Source organism: Manihot esculenta, chromosome 16, assembly GCF_001659605.2.
Source record: "Manihot esculenta cultivar AM560-2 chromosome 16, M.esculenta_v8, whole genome shotgun sequence".
Classification (NCBI taxonomy): Eukaryota; Viridiplantae; Streptophyta; class Magnoliopsida; order Malpighiales; family Euphorbiaceae; genus Manihot; species Manihot esculenta.
In genome coordinates, this window is record NC_035176.2 from 9,793,346 (window position 1) to 9,816,571 (window position 23,226).

The 23,226-nt window shown below is 35.1% G+C and overlaps 1 protein-coding gene across 1 annotated transcript; it reads left to right on the top strand.

Moving 5' to 3' along the window:
- The first annotated feature begins 13,735 nt into the window (after window positions 1-13,735).
- On the top strand, window positions 13,736-20,663 carry LOC110611424 (E3 ubiquitin-protein ligase dbl4). Its single transcript, XM_021751750.2, has 4 exons — window positions 13,736-13,999; window positions 14,422-15,048; window positions 16,045-16,805; window positions 19,975-20,663. The coding sequence occupies exons 2-4, from the start codon at window positions 14,629-14,631 to the stop codon at window positions 20,354-20,356; spliced, it is 1,563 nt and encodes a 520-aa protein (XP_021607442.1). The 5' UTR covers window positions 13,736-13,999; window positions 14,422-14,628; the 3' UTR covers window positions 20,357-20,663.
- Window positions 20,664-23,226: the final 2,563 nt, after the last annotated feature.

Consider the following 23,226-nt stretch of genomic DNA (forward strand, 5'->3'; position numbering starts at 1 on the left):
TCTTTGACTCAGGATGTACTGCAGGCTCTTATGATCTGTAAAGATCTCACATTTTTCCCCATAGAGGTAGTGCCTCCACATCTTGAGTGCAAAGATTACTGCTGCCATCTCAAGGTCATGCGTGGGGTAATTCAACTCATGCTTCTTTAGCTGTCTAGAAGCATAAGCAATCACCCTCTCATTCTGCATAAGCACACATCCCAGTCCCACACGGGACGCATCATAAAAGACTGTGAAGTCCTCTCCACTAGATGGCAGTGCTAACACTGGTGCTGAAGTCAACCTCCTCTTAAGCTCTTCAAAACTCTCTTCGCACTGGTCGGTCCACAGAAATTTCTGATTCTTCCTGGTTAGTCTGGTCAGAGGAGCTGCTATCTTTGAGAAGTCCTGAACGAACCTCCTGTAGTAACCTGCCAAACCCAAGAAACTTCTGATCTCCGTCACTGAAGTGGGTCTAGGCCAGTTAACCACAGTCTCTGTCTTCTTGGGGTCTACCTCTATCCCATTCTCTGACACTACATGCCCCAAGAACGAAATGCTCCTTAGCCAGAACTCACATTTAGAGAACTTGGCATACAAGCCATGTTCCCTCAAAGTCTGCAAGACCAACCGCAGATGATGGGCATGCTCTTCTGCATTCCTGGAATACACTAAGATATCATCTATGAAGACAATAACGAAGTGATCCAGGTATTGGCTAAATACTCTGTTCATGAGATCCATGAATGCTGCAGGGGCGTTAGTTAACCCGAACGGCATCACAAGAAACTCATAATGCCCATATCTGGTCCTGAATGCCGTCTTTGGCACATCTTCATCTCTGATCCTCAGCTGATGATACCCGGATCTCAGATCTATTTTGGAGAAACAACCTGCTCCTGCTAGCTGGTCGAATAGATCATCGATCCTAGGCAACGGGTACTTGTTCTTGGTAGTAACCTTGTTCAACTGTCTATAGTCGATACAAAGTCTAAGGGATCCATCCTTCTTCTTCACGAACAACACTGGAGCACCCCAAGGTGAGGCACTCGGTCGGATGAAACCCTTGTCTACCAGCTCTTGCAACTGTTCTTTAAGCTCTTTCAGCTCTGCTGGCGCCATCCTGTAGGGAGGGATAGAGATCGGTCTGGTTCCTGGCATCAATTCTATTTCGAACTCTATCTCCCTAGGAGGCGGTAAACCTGGCAGCTCGTCTGGGAAAACATCTAAGAACTCTCTAACCACAGGCACCGAGGCGGGCTCTCTGACATCTCTGTCTAGCTCTCTCACATGAGCTAGATAACCCTGACAACCCCTCCTGAGCAGCCTACGAGCCTGTAGGGCTGATATTAAACCTCTAGGTGTACTCCCCCTGTCTCCTCTAAAGACGACCTCTGACCCATCCTGACATCTGAACTTAACCACCTTGTCTCTGCAATCCAAGGTAGCACCATGGGTAGATAGCCAATCCATCCCTAGAATGACGTCAAAATCTGTCAAGTCTAGAACCACTAGGTCGGCGGATAGGCATCTTCCCTCTATGAAAACTGGACTGTACTGGCAGACTGACTCTGCCACTGACGGGTCACATTTGGGTCCGCTGACCCATAGGGGACACTCTAACCCAGAGACCATCAAACCCAACCTCTCGACCGCTCTCGGAGAAACAAAAGAATGGGATGCACCCGGGTCCATTAAGGCATAAACATCTGAACAACCAATGATGATATTACCTGACACCACGGTGTTGGATGCGTTTGCCTCTTGCTGCGTCATTGTGAAGATCCGTGCTGGAGCTGACGGACCTTCCCCTCTGTAAACTGATGAAGAAGAGGCTGACCCTCTCCCTCGGCCTCTGCCACTAGCCTGTGTTGCGGCTGAAGCTGCTGGCTGTGCTACGCTACCCGAAGTTGTCTGCTGGGGCTGTGCCGTAGGAACTGCTCTCGGACACTCCCAAGACATGTGTCCCTCTTGCCCACACCTATAGCAGGCTGTCGTCCCAAACCGGCATACTCCCCTGTGTAGCTTACCACACCTTGCACACACTGCATTATCAGCACCAGAACTTGAGCCACTTCCTAATCCCAGACCTGATTTGATCTTGCTCCAGAACTTATTTTTCTTTGGTTTCTTAGTGGTATTGCCCCACTTCTTACTAGCTGAACTCAAGGATGAAGGGTCTATCCTTCCCCCATCTGGGGTCTTAGAACCAGAAGGTTGTGCCACTGACTGCTTGACTTTTCCCTCTATTACGGCACTAGCCTCCATTCTCCTGGCCATGTCTATAATGGCATGGAAACTTTCTCTATCAGCTGACTGAATCAAAGAGGAATACCTGGAATTGAGCCTCATGATATACCTCCTCGACTTCTTCGGATCTGTGTCCAGATGTTGCCCAGCAAATGGCAACAACTCTAAGAATCTATCGGTGTACTCATCGACACCCATCTCATCAGTCTGCTTCAGCTGTTCGAACTCAATCACCTTCAGCTCCCTGGAACTGTCAGGGAAAGCCCATCCTGCGAACTCATTCGCAAACTCCTCCCATGACAAACTGTCCACCTTTGGTTTCACATAGTTCTTGAACCATTCTCGTGCCTTCTTGCATTTCAGAGTGAAACCAGCCATCTGAATGGCTCTACTATCATCAGCCCCTATCTCATCTGTAATCGTTTTGACCTTCTCCAGGTACACAAACGGATCATCACCAGTATCAAACTGAGGAGCACCCAACTTCATATAGTCGGTCATCTTAGCCTTGCTCCCTCTAGATGAGGTAGGTTGAGGTCTTTGGTTTTCTGTCACTGTGGTTTCTGCTGGTGGTGGAGGTGCGGCATCCCCTGGGATAGGGTTTGCTGTGCCTGGATGGAAGGATGGAGGTGGGTACATAGGGTACTGTGGATACTGTGGGTAAAAAGGTGGGTATGGCATGTGAGAAGGGTAAGGATTTACACTGGGGTAATCCGATGTACCTCCCATCGAATACCCGGGGTATGGTGAAAAAGGTGGGTACTGGGGTGGTGGAATAAACCCCGAGGCCTGAGTGCCTCCCTGAGACTCACCCATGCCCTCTTCTGGCATGCTCACACCAAGACTACCATCCCTCCTCTGGTCCACATCCATCTCTTCTCCCGCATCCACTGACCTGTCTACTTGAACCGTTCCTCTTACTGATCTGTTTCTACCCAGATCCAGAGATCTTCTAGGATCTCCCACTGCTCTGTCCCTGTGGGACCTACTCGACATTGCCCTTGGCAATGCTGGAGGACGGGCGCTCGTGCCCTCATCCTCCGGTGGTACTCTAGCCAACCTAGCTGATCGACGAGTTCCTCGCATTCTGATTACTGGAAAACAGCACAGAAATCAAAACATTAGCATCCAATGGTTCATGTGGAAACACATGAACCCACATCATATACATAGCATATCTCATGGCATATCATACTTTCATTCTAGACAGAACTCTACATCCTACCCTAGTGGACATGATTTCCTATTGTGCTTGACTTTCTATCATATCTATGAGCCCGACACTCTAGGTCCGACCATATGAACCTAGGGCTCTGATACCACTCTGTAACGACCCGAAAATCAGGCCGCCACCGGCGCTAGGATCCAGATCGGCTTAAGGCCGCCGGGACCCGTAGCAAGCCAAACATACATCCTGTGAACCTGTTTAATCCCATACATGGTCAACAACATACATAAAAATTAAAAAAAAAAAAACTTTTCTTTCATTCATTCATTCAAACATTTCTTTGCCAAGCCTAGCCTGTGCATGCACAACATAACATAAACCTCTCATTGGAATCCTCATCAAATATTCCAATGGGGTAACATAACATAACATAGGCTTGGATTACATAATCATCATAAAAACATTATATCTCATACAAGACCATGTGTACTGGGAATACAACAGACTCTAGTCAAGCACATTATCAATCTTACATTACATTGCTACAAACCATGTCCACAGCTAAGCTATTACATAATCTTCTCTTACTCTGCTGACTTCTCTATCTACTCTGCACCTGCAAGACTGGGGTTAGGGGAGAGGGGGTGAGCTATAAAGCCCAATGAGCGGAAACTAAAAATATTTGCTTTAATTCCACCCTTTTTAGGTATGTTATTATTCATTTTATTATTAAGATTCCTCCATTTTTAGGTATATTATTATATAACTTTTTCTTATTCATGCTTTCATGGAATGCAACACATCACAGTTAATCACATAAAGGATGAATTTGTCACCAATAGCCCTCTACATTTCCATTAGTGCCAGAACGTAGAATGGGTCCTGGTCTTTCTCTTACATAGTGCCAGGGACGTAGAATGGGTCTTCCTGGACTTCCATACCGTATCATCATCATATCATGACATAACATACGAGGGCTAATGGATCACTCAACATTCATCCACATCAACATCAATTTATGCAATGCAGCATATTCGTGAGATCTAATGCAAACATCCTGAAATATTGCATAGCATAATGATGCATGGGCAATGCTTTATGATTCATTCATTTATTCATTTATTCATTTACTTTAAAATTTAAGAAGTTGTTCCACTCACCTGGTGACTGAAGTTGTAACAACGAACTCGGAACGACTATCTCACAACCGGGGGTCTCGGTTCCTCGGGTCCGAACCTACACAGGTGGACGCAAATGAGGCACCAAACATACGAGAACATAACTCTAGACATACCCCCAAAAACCTCCTAAAACATCACCAAAACACTCCTAGGAATCATGCAAGAAAAGGCTGGACAGGGCACTTTCGGCGGCACCTTCGGCGGCCGAAAGTCCCTCCAGAGACGAAAGTCAGGCAGGTTCGGCGGCACCTTCGGCGGCCGAAACTCCCAGACAGAGACGAAACTCATGCATGTTCGGCGGCACCTTCGGCGGCCGAAAGTCTCGGACAGAGCCGAAACTCAAATTTTCGGGGTCAAGCTTCGGCAGCCTAAAGCTGCCTCTCAAGCCATGTTCGGCGGCCGAAAGTGCCTTCGGCTGCCGAACCTGGTTTCTGCCAAAAGGCAGAAACTTTGGCTCCCCTATGCACAAATGCCTCCCAACTCTCACATCATGCATATACTTCACCCAAAACATGCATACAAGTTCCTAGGGGCCTCAAAACATCAAATACCCCAACTACAACACTTCAAGCATACTCAAACATCATACATTGATCATAAATCACTTAAAACTTAACATTTGCTTAAAAACTCATACAACCCTATACATGTCATTCTACCCCATAAAATCACTTAAAACTTACTTAAAACACATGAAGAGCTTAAGATCGGCTCTTACCTCTTGAAGATCGAGGGTTGAGGAGATCTAAACTTGGAGATGGGAGAAGTTCCAACTTTTGGTCTCCAAGCTCCAAAACTTGTTCTAAGCTCAAAGATCTTCAAAACCAAAGTTATAAACTTGTAAAGATCATGGAAAAAGGAAGGAAAAACTCAAGATTGGGGAAGGATGGCGGAATGCTCACCTTGGCCGAAATGGGGAGAAAAAGCTCGCCCATTTTCGGCTAAGGGACCCTTTTATAGGTGGCTGGCCAGGCCATGTTCGGGGGCCGAATGTGCCTCCGCATCCATGCAAATGTTCGGCGGCCGAACTTGACTTTCGGCGGCCGAACCTGAACTTCCCTAACTCATGCTTTCGGGGGCCTAACGTGCCTCCAAAACGCATGCATGTTCGGCGGCCGAACTTGACTTTCGGCGGCCGAACTTGACTTTCGGCGGCCGAACCTGGGTTTTCCTCCAATGCTATTTTCATGCAAAAACTCATTTAGTTTCATACTTTAAAACCATTAAAAACATAAAAACATTTCATAAAACATGTCTTTACCCTTCTAGAAGTTCCCGACAACCGAAATTCCACCGGACGGTAGGAATTCCGATACCGGAGTCTAGCCGGGTATTACATTTATGTGTTGCCCTAGCTTCTTACTTGCTGCCCAAGTTGGTCTCCTTGCTGCCCAAGTGCTGCATTTTGAATGTGCAAGACTTGGGGGGCAAGTATATCTTCTTTGGCTTCCTTAACAAGCTGAATTTGAATTTCAAATTTGAATGTGCATCTTCTTGAGATTTGTCTTCTTCAATAAGTTTTTTGAAGATTTGAAATTTGAATTTCAAATTGCTCTGCTGGCTGCACTTTCCTTATTTGCCACTTTCCTTATTTAACAATTTCCTTAATAAGCTGAATCTTGAATTTAAATACTCTTGGAGATTTGAAATTTGAATTTTAAATTACTTTCCTTATTTGTCTCCTCTCAAGTTGCAACTTGGCATGCTTGCTCTCCTTTGTTCCATTTTAGGCAGTTTTAAGGGCATTTTCTCCAAATTACCTCTTTACACCATTTTCTGCAAAATAAGATCAATACCACAAAATTAGGCAGAAAAAGTGCAAATTAACATCAATAACATCATGATAAAATGGTTTAAATTTGGACTGATCAAATACCCCCACACCTAGCCTTTTGCTTGTCCTCAAGCAAATAAACTTAGTCGAACAAGCTCTCTTTGTTATTTGATCCTCTATTTCCACTTAATTTTTTACTCTAGACCCCTATTTTGAATCATTGCAGTGAAGAATGTATGCATCAAGTTACTCACCTTCTTTCCTTGTCTCCCTTTACCTACCATGGCTAGTATTTGTTTTCCTCAAGAGAGAGCTTACACATGTACATATTATTTGTTCAATTAAGACTCTTCCTAGCTTTCGGATTGACTTGCCCTTACCTTGAAGTACTATATTCAGCCTTTTGCACTTTAATCTTGCTTGAAAAAGTCACCAACCTTTTGACGTGAAAGTACATATTGGTGATACCCACCCCCAGTTACTCAGTTGGTCACCTGTTCAAGTGGCTACTAGCTCTGTTCATAGTCTTTCAACCATTGGAACAGTTTTCAATTTGTACTCATGAAGTCTTTGCCATTGCTGAATTTCTTTAATCAATGCATTGGGCAAATCAACACCAATTGCTAAAACAAGTCATGTTAAATTCATTCACACATCTTTCAATTTATTCTCTCTAGTGAGTAACATATATTTTTCACCATGGCAAGCTCAAAGATTCAATTCAAAAGGAAATTCCCAAACATGAATACAACTCACTGCAATTGATTCAACTTAGGTTTAAAGAGTCATCACATCAATGGGGTCATGGAAAGAAAGCTCATTCAACATAGTCTATGTGTTTGAGTTAAGCATATCAAAACATAAAAAAAAAATTATGGCTACATGTGTGTGTATTGAAAGCAAAAATAACAAAAATGAAAAAAATTCAAACTGTGGCTATTCAGACTAAAAATTAAAGCAAAAATTGATTGAAAATAAAAGTTCAGAGATATGCACCCCCACACCTAATTCATGCATTGTCCTCAATGTATTGGAAAAATTAAAGTTCAAAGGAAACTGAGTACTTCCCAGGTGTGGTTGTGAGCGCCCTTGTTTAAGGTCACGGGCTGGACCTTCTCCACTTGATCAAGGCTTAAGTAATTGGGGGAAGAAAAAGGGTCCCAACTGAATTAAGTAAAAAGTGTAGCATGCCTTTTGATTTGGTCATAACCCATCCTTTTTCTTTCATATACTCATGAAGTAACATGATTAGCTTTTCCTCTTTTAGGTGAGGTGTGCCTCTAGCCCTTATGTTTGCATTTTGAGATGATTGGACAGCACTTCGAACTCCAATTCATATTTCTCCATAGGTGACTACAATTTGGTACTGAATTCGGGCAAAACAAATTCTACCTTATCCGATGGTTTGGGCAGGCATTGATCCGCATGCTCCTTTGGTTTGGGCGATCTGGATTCTGCTTGCTCCTTTTGTGCATGGCCTGTCTGCGAACTGAGTTGAAGAGGTGCGGGTGGACCTTCGTCTTTCTGCGTTTGGTCGCAGTTCACCTGCTGAATGCTGCAGACTTTATCTTTCAGTTTTGGCTCTTTTTGACTAGCCTCCCTGCAAAAATCATTGTTTAGTATATCATCTTGATTTATATCAAAAATTTCTTGGTTCAACCAATCAATGATATCTAAACTATCAACAGGTTCTGTTTGACCAGTTTATTTGGACAAACAGTTTTCTGGCTATTTTTCTTCAGCAGCTTGTTCTTGTACTTGCGAACTTTCATCATTAGCCTTGACATCTTGAAGTTCTTCCTCACTTCTTAACATGAGTGCACTTAATGAGGTGGCCATTTGTCCCATATGCTGTTGGATACTTTGCATAGAATTTGCTAATGTCTCTATCATCTTCTCAAGATGCTGGTTGGAACTTGGAGGTGCTGGTTGGACTTAATTTCTTTGGTAATTTTGGTGGTTGTTAGCCCTTGCGTAGCTGAAGTTTGGATGGTCTCTCCTGTTGGAAAATCCTGAGATTATTGCAACCCAAATTGTGCAGCGGAAAATAAAAATCTCGGACTTCCTTTTCCCAGAATCCGAGTGCTTCGTTTATTTCATAAGAAGGATGTGAGACTAACCTGTTAATCTCGTCGAGAAGATACAATGGCGGACTGATGGTGCTGCTTTTTCAAACGAACAACCTCTATGGTATTCACACGAACATCTTCTATTCTTCTAGAGTGCTAACTCTCTTAAAGATAGATAAATTATGTGCTCCACAATCTGCAGCCTTTTAGACTGAGTTTTCTCTAAAATATATTATCCCTCCTAAATTTATAGAAGGAGTATTTATATGTTTCAGTCTTTTATTTTCACACAACTCCTTTTCATAACCCACTATCACAATCTCGCAGATACTCAAATATCTTATGTGATAGAGTTCTTTATCTGTAACAGTTACAAATAGACTGCAGATCTTTTAAATATTATTATCTCATAATAATAATAACACTTTATTATTATTAACTATATTAATAATTAATATTAATAATAACAACACTTATTATTATTAATTATATTAACAATTAATATTAATAATTATATTAACAATTAATATTAATAATTAATAATAATAACATTTTATTATTATTAATTATATTAATGGGCTTTGGGCTTTTAGCCCATTAATATATCATAGCACATCAACAACGTTCTTTTGTGTGTGACCCATTAGGTGGGTATTAATTGGCCGTAAAAATAACTGGTACCTTCAAATCTGAATAATTGAAGACCAGCAGGAGACTTCTGATATAACATAACAATCGTCCAAAGTAGACCATGTGCAGGCACTCAAAAGATAAAGCCACTTGTCAAGAGTCTGATCAGATGATGCTCGGTCTCAATGAGGGAAAAGAACTAAACACTTCAGATTTCATCTCTTCGTCAAGACTCGCCCTCTCTACTGCAGGACAAGACTCCACGGAAAGTTATCATTAGAGGACATAATCCAGCAAATTTCCATTATATTTATAATCGTGGGATCCCTTATTAACTAGCCGGTACTAATGAGATTTTCAGAAATATTATAATTAACTCTATCTTATTACAATATAAAATCTAATGATCGCAGAGATCATGATACACAATTCTTACACAACTACTCTTGAGTTCTAAGCAATTACTTATATTTGTTATTTTCTTCAGTTTACTGACTTGAGTGTTGGAGTGGCTATCATAAGCGTTAACCATCTTATATTCTTTTTCTTATAAATTGGTGATTTTTCGTGTAAATTGGCCAATCGCAGTATAGTTTTATTTCAGCAATATTAAATATTTTTAAGAAAAATTAATTTTTTAACACTATTAATAAGCGATGGACATTTAGAAAATATCAAAATATATATTTAACAATTAAAAACAATCCTTTAAATTTTGATTAAAAAATTAAAAAATTAAAAAAAAAGTTAAACATAATAATTTAAAAAAAATTCAAATTCAATCTACTTTTTTTTGAAGTCTCAAATTCAATCTACTTATATTTAAAAATTAAAATTTCAAGTAGCGGTTGATTTTATCCATCCTCCTTAAATATTTCTTATCACCTCTCACCAAGTTTTTTTTTTTTTTTTTTGAATTTGCATTTGCCATGTAGGTAATTACACATACATGAGTTTATTTTCACTAGATAATTTTAATTGATGTATTGTTTCCTTTTTTTTTGTTGATAGTGTATTAAATTGTTTTTCTTCCTAGAATTATTTTGGCATCAAATCTCAGTTAACAAATTGGATTAACTCAACAAAACATTTGAATGTATAATATTGAAAATGGACCTCATACTGTGTCCAAAACCACTAGAGACGTTTAAGAAATGAAATTGATTTTATTGTTAGGGTGTTTCACTTTAACTTATAAAATTTATTTTACAGGTAAAAATCGCTTATAATTTATTTAAAATTTATAAATATTTAAAATTTAAATAATTATATATTTGATTAAAATATTTATAAGTGATCGATAAACAGTTAATATATTTAGTAATAATTAATTTATAAATATATTTATTATTAAAATTATTAAAAAATATTAAATAAGATATATAGTAAAATTTTAAAAGTAAATAAAAAAATATAATAATTTATTTAGTTAAACCAATTTATAAACTTAATGCTTATAGACATCAAAATAAAAATATTGCTTGTTTATTTTTTTTCAACTTATAAATTATATTTATAAGTTCAAAACATGTTATAAACAAACGAGTCTATCTAACATTTATAATTTATTAGTTAATTTGGGCAAGATAGCATAATAATTGTGGATAGCCGATTTATGTGAAGAAATAAGAATAAAAATAACTGCCGTGATTTTAGCTTTTATTAAATTAGAAACTCATTGGCGAATTTAAAATGTGGTAGCAAATTTAACGTAATACATGTTGGCGTAATCGTTATTAAATTATTTAATTTATGTGATGATTTTTATTTTTTAATTTCAATATTTTTTACGTACTTTTAATATTTTGAATGTTTATTCATCATTGAGTCATAATCTACCTGGGATTACCTTCTCTTATTGGGAGAAACAAAAAGATAATTTTTAATTTTCTGAAATAAAGAATGTGGGAGAGGATTAATTCATGAAACAGTAGAGCAGACAGGGAGTTTCTCATAAAATCTGTGTTGCAGGCTATACCTGCATATTGCATGAATATTTTTTTGATTATTGCATAGAATGGTAAATGGCTTTTGGTGGGAGTAAAAGAAAAGGGCGGAAGGGTATTAATTGGCTAGCGTGGGAGAAGATGTGTAGTAGGAAGAATGAGGGAGGTATGGGGTTTCGGGACTTTAGGAGTTTTAATTTGTTTTTACTTGGCAAACAACTGTGGAGATTCTTAACAAATCCTAATACTCTTTGTTATAGAGTGTTTAAAGCAAAATACTTTCCAAATGGTGATTTATTTTCCACCAATGTAAATAATGGTGCTAGCTTTGTTTGAAAAGTGTGATGGCATCAAGGTAGTTGATTCGAAGAGGTACAAGGTGGAGGGTGGGTAATGGAGAGAAGATTCTAGTAGTTTCAGCTCTTTGAATTGCTAAGGAGGATATCTTTTTTGTAGATGATGGCCTTGATTTTATTAAACCACATTTGCGTGTTTTGTGATCTTTTCAAAGGTAATAGGAGGGTTTGGAATATTGCTCTTTTAATGGAGTTTTTTTTTTCTCCAAGAGATATCAAAGCTATTATTAGTATTCCTATTAGTATTACCAATAAGGAAGATTCCTTCTTGTGGCACTTTGATAAAAGAGATGTGTATACGGTGAAGTCCGCATACTTTTGTGTGTATGGACTTGCTAGGAAGATCATCTTTTAATGTGGAGGTGAGTTATGGACTAATTTGTGAAATGTTTCAGTTCCCTCCAAAAGTAAAGGATTTATGTTGAAGAGCTTGTAGAAATATATTGCCTACAAAGGATAACTTAAGGCAAAGGGGCGTGGATGTGAATGCTAGATGTCCTTGGTGCCACGAAGATGAAAGTACTAATCATATTTTGTTGTATTGTCCTGTGTCCAAGGAAGTTTGGAGGTTAGGGGGAGTGGGAGATTTGCAGCCTAATGATAATTTTTTTTTAATTTTTTACTGCAGATTTTGAAGTCCCAAGACAAGATTCAAAAAACCTTTTGTAATGGTCTGTACATGGAGATTATGGTCAGCAAGGAACTCATTATTATGGAACTAGGTGCAAAATTCAGCAACTCACCTTGTGGAAGACGTCATGCATCATATCTTGGATTGGGAAGCTGCTCAACGTGCTGGTGCTTTGCATGAAAATACCACTGCTACTTTATATTAGGGCAGGAACTTGTTTTATTCCTTCAACCTTGCTCGTGATCCTGAAGCCATTCCTCTTCAAATTCGTGCGTCATCTTCAAGTTTGGACAATTTCAGTTGGTTTTGTCAAGTTGATGGGGCTTTGTTTCAAGCTCAAGATTTTATTGGTTACGGTTTTTTTGTAGAAAACTCTAAGAGTATATTTTAATGTGGTATTTCTGGTTTCTCGGAAGATAATGGTATGCCAGTAATTGTTGAAGTTTTAGCGCTCCGTCACTGTTTGCTCTTTGCGACGAAATTTTTATATTTTAATGGCTGCATTCTTATGAACTGTTTACAAGTGGTTCAAACTCTTCGGTCTTCACATTTAGCCATTTCTAAACTGGATTTGATTTTGAATGATTATAAATCTTTGTTAGACTCTAGAACTGATATTTCTGTTAGATGGGTTTGTCGTCATGCCACCTAACTGCTCATACTTTGGCTAGAGAATCTATTAGGTATGATCATCTCTTAGAGAATCTATCAGGTATGATCATCTCTATTTAGGATGATATCTATTTTTATTTAATAAAATTTTATTAATATAATAAGTGGTTTTGCATTCAAACAAAATGTATACAATTTTATACATTTAATATTATAATAACATACTATCATTTTATAAATTTAAATAATAAAAATACCTTTTATTCTCATTCTTTTTTTTTGAATTATATATACATATCAATTTTTTTCACCTCCATCTTAATTTTATTTTTTAATAAAAGAATATATTTTTTGTGTTAAAAAATTCCAATTAGTACTAAATATATTATTTTTTATAACTTATAAATATATTACGTACAATATATTATTATAACTTATAAATAAATTTTAAATACAAATATATATGTACAACAGTTTATAAAATTAAAATATTATATTGAGTTATTTATTGGATATTATTCAAAAGTTAAATAGAGAATTTAATTCTCCTGATAGTAGAAATGAATGTCATTTGATTATGGTTTCCAAAAGAAATAAGTAAACAAAAACCGGTTTCAGTAGTTATAAAAATATTTCCCTGCATATTCTTGTTGTTTTTATTAAATAGAAATTATCTTGATGTAAAAATCTGAAATTTTTTAAATTTATTTAAATATATTTATTATCAAATTAAATTTATAAATATTTCTGTATATTTTTATATTTATATTAAAATATTACGTATAAATTAAATTATATTATAAAAATATATAATTAATATAAAATTATTTAATATTTAAAAATTATTAATTTAATTAATTTAAATTTAAATCGAATAAATTTATTAAAGAAAACACCCTCATTCAAATTTTTAAAAAAGTAATCTTAAATTAATGTAAATAATTAAAATTTATATAATTCTAAATAATATGAAAGTGAAGGGTGTTTTTGACTATTCTTGTATTTTTTTTTCCTTTTCATATTTATATATTTATTGCATTATAAATTATAATATAATTATATATATAAAGGAATCTACAGAATTATATAAACCTCAAAATCATGTAAAATAAAAAAAGAAAAAAATTGAAAAAAGAAAGTTAAGGAACAAGCAAGAATGCCAGCAAAGCAACCTTCCTTTCTTTTTCTCCTCCCCCAATCATAAACACAGACATTAAGAACTGTTGCTTCTCTCTCTCTCTCTCATCAGTTGATAATATTTCTTAATCCAAGCCAGGCCAAGCCCAGCAGGAAAAGGGGCATAATATTAATTGTCAGATTAGGGTTTCTTTACCCTTAACAGAATCATCAGAAATTAGATTCCCTCTACACCGTATGAGGTCTGATAACACACCATCATCATGGTATGGAAGCTTCGCTTCTTGGCCGAAGTTGTTGTTGTTGTTGTTTTTTTAATATTAAATGTATGACATATGTTTAATTATTTATCTTTAATCTTAAGGTTGCTTATTGTTTTGTACAAAAAAAAAAAAAATAAAAAATAAAAAAAACGGAGGGATGGTTGGGGGTTGGTGCGGGTTAATGCATTATTTCGATTGATGTTTTAGATGATTATTTCTGAATTTCTTTTGATGGGATTTTGTGGCTAAATATGATATTTGGATTGATCTGTAAATGGGTATGTGTCGGATTTTAGTTTTGACCTAAGATAATACTTTGATGTGCATCTCTTTCTTCTGGTATTTTTTCTCGATTGAGGATGTCGGGTGCTGCAATGGAGTCTTGAATCGATTGTTTTGACTTCTTTTTCCCTCTTGGATTTCAGTTTGAACGTGCAGAGGGGGCTCAAAGATTCCATTTTCATATGATTTTTTCCTTGTGATTTGCAAAAACGAAGAAGCTCAAACGCGGAGTTGTTGGTTAATGTGTTAGGCTGTTACTGGGTTTTGCTTGGAGTTTGATATAAATTGATCTTGAATTTTCAGTATTTGTTGAACCACCCTTAAGAGTTTTGTGGAAGCTGGTCTTGAAGATGGAGGATCAGGTGGCTTTTGGTGACGTGCCTTCAGTGGATCTGCACAGGGAAATAAAATTGGAAGAAGATGAAGAAGAGTTTCGGAGTTGTTGTGGAGATGATGAAGTATGGAAGGACCCTGAAGAAACAGAGAAGGAAGAGCCGCAGGAAATTCTTGATGAATTTTCAGTTAATATGTTTTTCAAAGGCATCTCTATAGCTGAGGGCGGGGACTCTGGTTCTGGGTTTTCTGGAATTGGTGTTGTCATGGAAAGAACAAAAAATGTTTCTCTCATTCAGGTACAAAAGAAGCTGGATTTCTATGTGGAGGAATCAGTTGCTGACTATTTGGCTCTCATGGATGGTCTGGCTGAAGCATTACAGCATAACATCTGTCGAGTGTATGCATTTACTGATTCTGAAATGTTATATGATCAGGTGAGTCTCTCAATTCACATGATTTTTTTATCTGGTTTCTAATTTTACTAAAGATTATACTATCAGATGAAAAGCTGAAGTGTTCTGAATTTGTGGAATTTTACATTTTTTTCAGTGTTACATGATAAAATCTCTCAACAGATATAGTTTCTGGTACAGACAGGTTTACTGCTGCAACCCAGACTGATGGAGAATCTCTAGGCCTCCCTGATTTACAAAAATAACTCTTTATGTAGCAATATTGACTTGCATAAATATGTGAATACTTGTTTATCCTTGTGGAAATTCCGCCTATTTCTCATATTTTTCTTCTCTCAGAGATTAATTCTGTATTCCAAATTTAATGAGTGTGCAGCATTATGGTAATATATGAGAAAATTGATTTTTTAATTATCTAAAAATATGAAAATAGGAATTTTGAATGCGGGTACCCACGAAGCTCAAGTGTCCCCACTTTCAGGCTTAAAAGGGAGGGGGGAAGCACGTACCATCGTTATATCTATAATTAGTTTTATATCTAATGCAAGTTTCGATTTTTTTTTCTCTGTGTTGCAAAATGAAGGCCTTTCTTTACATCTGAAATTGTAGCTTAAAAGATTTCAAAATTGTTGGTATTATAATGTTGGCAAATATATTTACCTGTACAGTTTTTATCCTGCAATGTATAGTTCCCTATTCTTTATTATTGGTATTCTATCCTTCTTTTTGTTATTTTTATCAACTGTTGCCTATAGGCTATGGTTATAGTATTAAGTTCATAGAAGAGAGGAAAGGAGGTAGTAGCTAACTAGTTATATGCTTGTGTGTAATATTATTAACTTATGTTTGTGACTCATTTAATTTTGGTATCATTTCTTATTTAAGGTGATATTAGTTGCCATTATCTGTGTATTCAGCAGACATTCAACTTTCTCCATAATCTTTTTTACTTTCAATACCATATATTTTCTTGTTTTATGCTTTCCAAGTGACTTTAGTGATGTGAACCTTTGACAGATAACACACGAGGAGAAAGTTGAGATCCCTCTTCTGATTGCTCTGAGGCAAAGGATCCTTGAACATGCCAGTAACCTGGAAACCTTTGTACTCAAAGTCATTCCAGTATGTGATCTGCAGAGGCCATTGCATTTAGCCCAAGTTGCAATTGGGGTTGTCTCTTTTCCTGCAGATGGAAGTAAATCACGTGACAACTGTTCTATCTGTTGTGAGGAAAAGATATCACCAATGATGATTGCAATGAAATGTTCCCACAAATTCTGTTCCCATTGTATGAGAACCTATGTTGATGGAAAAGTACAGTCATCTCAAGTACCAATCAGATGCCCTCAGTTAGGATGCAAATACTACATCTCCAGCACAGAATGCAGATCCTTTTTGCCACTCACTTCATATGAATGTTTGGAGAAGGCCCTTGCAGAAGCTGATGTCCTCCACTCGGATAGAATTTACTGTCCATATCCAAATTGTTCTGTCCTGCTTGATCCCCGTGAATGTGTTTCAACCCAAGCAAGTTCATCAAGTCAGTCCGATAACAGCTGTGTAGAGTGCCCAGTCTGTCAAAGGTTTGTCTGTGTAGAATGTGGTGTTCCTTGGCATTCTTTGATGAGCTGTGAAGAGTTCCAAAATCTCCCATTGGAAGAGAGAGATGCTGCAGACATTACCTTGCATCGTCTGGCACAAAATAAAAGGTGGAGGCGTTGCCAACAGTGCAGGAGGATGATTGAGCTCATGCAAGGTTGTTATCATATGACCTGCTGGTACGTTGCATTTATATAATTTTACTTTGTCCTTGGGTTATTTTCCTTCTTGCGTTTCATTCTGTTCTCCTCTATCTCTATCTCTCTCACCCCTCTCCCTATACCATTATGTGTATGTATACATTTCTTGATTAAAGAAAAATGTTGCATAGATAATCAAGAACTGACACAATAATCACTTATTAAATTATTGAAATTAATTGATTATTGCTGGAATTATCACAATCTTCAGTATTTATCTGTCCATGTTTTGTGGTGTACATTAATTGGTGTAAGAAAAAAGAATATGTGTAAGAGAAATCATACCCTTAATCTAGTCCATCAGCGATCTTGCTGGTGAAAGTCATCATCCTCTTAAAGTTATTACAGCTGTATCATTATGAGTTTTTATACAGGCTTTGTTCTGATTTTACACATGCCAAAAAATTAGTTACAATACATAATACAATAATAAAAATTTCGGTTGGTGAGGGGGTTGAAAAACACATACAGTTATTTCAAACTTTTAGGAAAATTAGAAATAAACTTTTATGTAAATGTGGTATAGCCTACATCTCCAGAAGACTTGCAATATCCAAAGGAAACAATTATATTCTTCTACCTTTATCGTTTTTTCTTCTTTAATGTTTATGATAGTGTTTTTTTAATACTTTTCAGTTTTCAGCATCCTGCAAGGCTCCCAAACATAATTTCAATTCTGTAAATTTTAGTTGCAAATTTTTATTAGTTACTTTTAACATGCACATGGTACTTTTTTCCCCCTCGTCTTTCTTCAGACCAGTCCTTATGTTATACTTTCAATAGGTTAGTCTTCATTTTTCTTTTTGTAAAACAAGATAGTTCTTGTTCTTGTATTTTTTATTTGTTATATTTCTCATGGAATTTCCTGATTCTGCTTTGTCATATTCATATGTGATATTTATTCTTGCGTTTGTTAGCTCTCTTCAGTTTTCTGAAAGTTTTTCAACGTATCTAAATGCCTTTATATGTTTCATATTGTCATGTCTGATATTTGCTAGTGCATCATCACGACAGGCATGTTGCAAGATGCATTTGTCATTTCATTTTTTCAAAAATAATTTAGTATTACAATCCATTCATTCAAAAATACAAATTATTTTTTAACTAACCATTTGTTATGAATTTTTTTTTTTGTTCAAACTATAAATTGTTATGTATGTAAGATTATTACGGTATTTGGTTGTAGTTTTTGTCTAATTTGTTTGAGTTATGGTAATTTCGTAGAACAATTCATGGCAATGGCTGTCAAAGATCAGTCTATTTCATCTGATTCCATGAAAGCATTTTCAATTCTGTTATTTAAAATTGTGCCCTTTCCATGACACTGACATTACAATTTAAATAAATATACTTTATAATATAAAATTTACATAACATTTTGATTTTATGTGATATATTATCCAAATAATTATCGAGTCTGACCTTTTGGCATGTATGCTATGAGTGAAGTCATAAGTGTGTAGAAGACTTGGGAATACTTAGCAGAGATTGAGGTGAATTATATTTTCCAGAAGCAGCTAAGCATGTCCAAAATATCGCTTTCAAATTGAGTGTTTGTCTGTGGAATTATTATTATACAACTTCAAGAGATGAAAGATCCATATGCCTTGCGTTTTTATGGAATCAGATTCTTGACGGCGTCTTATGTAGTGATTCTTACTTTGAGGCAGCTTTTGCAGTTATTATTCTTCTGCTTCTTTGGACAAATTACCTTGTCTTATAAGTTTTTTTTTCCCCATTAGCATGTGCCCCTTGTATTGGAGTCTGCTAAAGTTAGATACAAGTCAGCCATCATCTCGTTGACTCTGTCCTTTTCTGCATGTAATGAATGTAGGAACATAGTTCATTTGCATTTGATATGGTTATGGTTAGTGTAAGTGATTAGACAATATGATCTAGTCACTAAGTGATTGGCTATATCTATAAATTGATTAATTACATAACAGTTTCAGTGATACCCCATTTATGATCAAATCAAATATGAATTAGCTGATACACAGTGAATAAAACACTTGTTGGAGTTATCCACTTCAATTTGAAGATTATATTGGAACTTTTGAAAGTGTCTGTTAAACTAGTTATGCTTTTGTTATAGATTTGAGAGTGTTACGAAGCAAATCAATGCAGATAATCATTATGAATTTTGAATTCTAGTGGTTCCAAATTCTTTTTATGCAGACAATAACAAATTTGTAAAAAATGAGGATTGAGATGGATGATTGGCAAGTGGATAGAAGAAGGAATAATAATAAACAGGAGGTGGCTTTGAGGACAAATATGGTAAGCACCACATGGAGAAAACGGGCAATAAGAATATGTATCCGAGTGGTCAAATATTAAGTGGGATTTGTAAATACTAGAACACAAGTGTGGAAAAGTTGTTTGATTTACATTGAATATCTAGAAGGCTTAAAAAGCAAGTTTACGAGGTTTTTTAACAGACTGTACAGGAGCTATTAGGGGAAAACTTCTTATATAGTTGATTACATTTACTTGCTATCTTGTGGAAGTGACACCCATTGAGAAAAGTTGAGAGGAGAGATTGAGATTGTATAAACACGTGCATAGAGGACCAAGGATTGCACTGGTACAGAACTATTGAAATTTTAGGGAAACAAGTTGAAGGGTAGAGCTAATGATGTGGGAGGAAGTATTAAAAAAGGATAGCATTTTTTTTTTCTTTTATTTGTGAAGATGTAGAACTAAGGTCTCCTTTGTCTTCATTGCTTAATCTATATTTGTTGTGTCATTGGTCTCATTTTAGCTAATGGAATTAACAGCAGTGTTTTTCCAGTGCATGCTCATTTCTCTCATTTATGATGCATGTAATGTTAATACAAGTTATTTGAATATCCAAGATATGAGATAGATTTTCGAACTATTTTCAGTTTTCTAATCTTGGTTGAGATCAATAAAGCTAACAGCTTTCACTGATTCTGCAAGAGCCTTGATATTTGACCCTTTTGATAAAAGAAATAGAATATTTATCATAATGTTAATTGGTTTGCTAGTGTTCTGCACTGGTCTGTGCACCAGTAAACAATTGCATGGTCATTGATGAGCAGGGAATTGTGAAACTGAAGATGTTGCATTCAACTTCTTGTCATGGTTCAGAGTTCCTAAAACAGTATCTCTTCCCTTTTCTCAGGTGTGGGCATGAGTTCTGTTATTCTTGTGGTGCCGAATACAGGGATGGGCAACAGACCTGTCAATGTGCTTTTTGGGATGAAAACAACTCTGAAGATTTGGTTTCTCAGTCTGCACAAGAATCAGAACAATGGGCATGGGAGACTTTTAACTCGCTGCCCATGCTTATGGATGCATACTCAGACCAGGAGAGATCACAACTTGCACTGATTCAAAGATTTCTTGCTGGGGGTTTCAGTTTGAGTGATCATCACCCTTATCAATCCCCACCCCGCTGTACAGACTCATATGTAGATGCCATGAAGGATCTTCATCAGCTTCCTTGGCTTGAGAGGTTCGTCTCTGTGATTAGCGACAACTACTATGAAGACTATATCCAATGAAGCTAATTTAGGATTGCTAAGAAATTAGGAAAAAGTTGCAAGTCTTCTCAACAACGCTTAAAAAGGAGGTAAAAGAGCTTCTCACTCTATTTACTCCATTTACAAGGGAGTGCAGAAATCAGCACTTTCCTTTGTAGTTTACCATTGTATGCTGGATGATGTGTGACCTTGAAAGGTCCTTGCATGAGAGCAAAAGGGAAGGAGCAATATATGATGATTGTTTTCTTCTGGAAAGAAAATGAAAAATAGATAAACAGTTACTCTATTGGTGAATTGAAAGATAGTGAATCAAAGTTTGTTCATCTTCTGTTGCTGTGTTTGAGTGTATGTGCATTAGAATATCAATACTTTGTTATAGTCAAGGTAAAGCTTTTTCTATTTAATCTTTAGAACACTTTAGCTCCAATCTTTGTGGGAAAACAGCAACTGATTGAGGGTGTTCAAATTGATAATTATGGTTTGAAGGGAAATGAAAGAGCTTGCTAAAATAGCTGAGGTTTCTGTCTAATGCCAGAGGTTTCAACCCAGACATAAATCTGAGCATTCTCACGTTTTTAACAGCTGAAGTTGTCTAGAATCAATTGACAAAATATATAGTACTATTATAGGTCTTATGTAATTTGCAATTAGGATTTGTCTTTTCAATTTTTGTTCCTTTTTTATTTTTATTTTTTATTTAAAAAAAAAAATCTCTGGAAAAGAGAATAGTTGATGACCAACTCGAGAATACGTGATATATATGTGTATATTATGTTATTTTCTTTATCTGGTTTTTCAAAATTTAAAAAGAGTTGAAAATTTGTGTGTTTTCTACTTTTATCGTTGTCCTATAAGAGGTTGCGGTTGCGGTTGATGTTGAGAAATTAGGAAAAAAATTGTTTCAAAAAATATTATTTTAAACATTATTAAAAAAATAATTTGAAGAAGTTATTTTATTATTTTCATACATTGTTATAATTAAAAGTACATCATTCAATTTTAATCTAATCGCGGGTAAAATTTTTTCTAGCCTCTGAAATTCAACAATATTAAATTAGCAGGTTATCTTATTTCTAAAACGTGGTTATTTAAGTAAAAGGTGTTTTCAATCAACTAGGTAATATTTTTTTTTTTGTTAATAAAATTAAAAGGAGAAAATTAAAAGAAAAGTAAATAGTATTCTAAAACTTACCCTATTTCAGAAATTGATGAAATTAATAATTTCTGTTGAGTTAATGCTTTGCGCCTTCGAAGGGAATTATTGGGCTTTTTATCTAGAACAGTTAAAAAGTAAAAATAATTTTTCATCATTGGTCTAGAAAAAAATATTTTTCAGACCAGCTTTAAGTCTTGGTAAAACTAAAAAAATATATATATAGAAAAAAGCTTATTGAATTTCGATTACTTTAAAATTACAAATTTTTATGTAAAAGTAAAATTAGGTAAGCCAAGACAGAAAAAGTAATTTTATTTTTTCTTTGAGCATGTCTTTGTAACGTAAGAAGAAATCTAACTTCCACAACTTTAACCCTATGTTCTGAGACCCTTATTTGCATGTGACTCTAAATCATGTTCTTTGGCTTCTAGTGTAGATTTGTATAAAAGAATAAGAACTTAATGGATTCGACTCATTCTAAAAGAACAACATGTAACGATCTAGATTTCAAACTGTTATTGATGCTAGATAATAAATTTATTTTAAAACTATCATAATTAATAGCAATCCTGAAGTAGGAAAATTTTTACCTTCAATTGATTTGAAACTCTAACACAAGCAAATTGAAAAGTCTTTTGTTTGTTAGCTTTTTAAAGGAACTTTTACTCATAACATCTTATGCGGTTCTTTCTTTTTCTTTCCTTTCATTGTATTTTTATTAGAATTTTTTTTAACGATACTTTTATTAGAATTGAAAGGAGCCATTTTGCCCCTCTAGCTAAGAAAAGCAGGACGCTAAATTATTTTCCTTTTGAGAAGAACATTCATGAAATCACTATTTTTTTTATAGTAATTTTATAAGTAAAATAGATATTTATGTCCCTAATTTTTATTAAAAAGTATATAATATTCTAAATTTTTAAAATATTTTGTAACACATTTAAAATGTTTAAAAGTGAAATTAAAATGATTTTGTAATGGTAATTTATTATTATTATTATTATTATTATTATTATTATTATTATTATTATTATTATTATCCTGTAATGTAAGTAAAACAATATTATAGTAAGATTATATTATTTAATGAGATGGGCATTTATTATATATTAGGAGTGAATATTCGATTAATTTGGTTTAAAATTAAACCGATTTAAATAAATTAAAAATTAAAATTTTGCTATTCATAAAAATCGAACCGAATCGATTTTGATAAAAAAACTGAATTGAATCAAATCGATTTAATTCAGTTTGATTTGATCGGTTTGAACTTTTAATAAATCTTTTATTTTTTACATATTATTTTAAAATATTTTAAAATTTAATTAAAATATTTTAATTTTATATATCTAATCTCTATATTATTGAAAATAATATACTATTATCATTAATCGGTTCGGTTCGATTTTTTTTTATTAAAATTGAATCGAATCAAAATAATTAAAATTTTTAAAATTAAAAATCGAATAAAATCAAAATAATTAAAAAATAAACTAAAATTTTAAATTAATTATATGGAGATCAATTTTTTTAATTTCAATCAAATAGAGTTGACCTATACATTAAGTTTATAATTTATTATGAATATTGAAATGTGATTGGAAATATTAATCAATTGATTGAAAATTGTCAATATCTTAATTTGCAGCTATTCATAGGTGGTTTGGCATCCATTTATGAGAAAGATTCTGAAGATTTCTGACAGAAATTTACGCTATATTTGTTTCTGAAAATT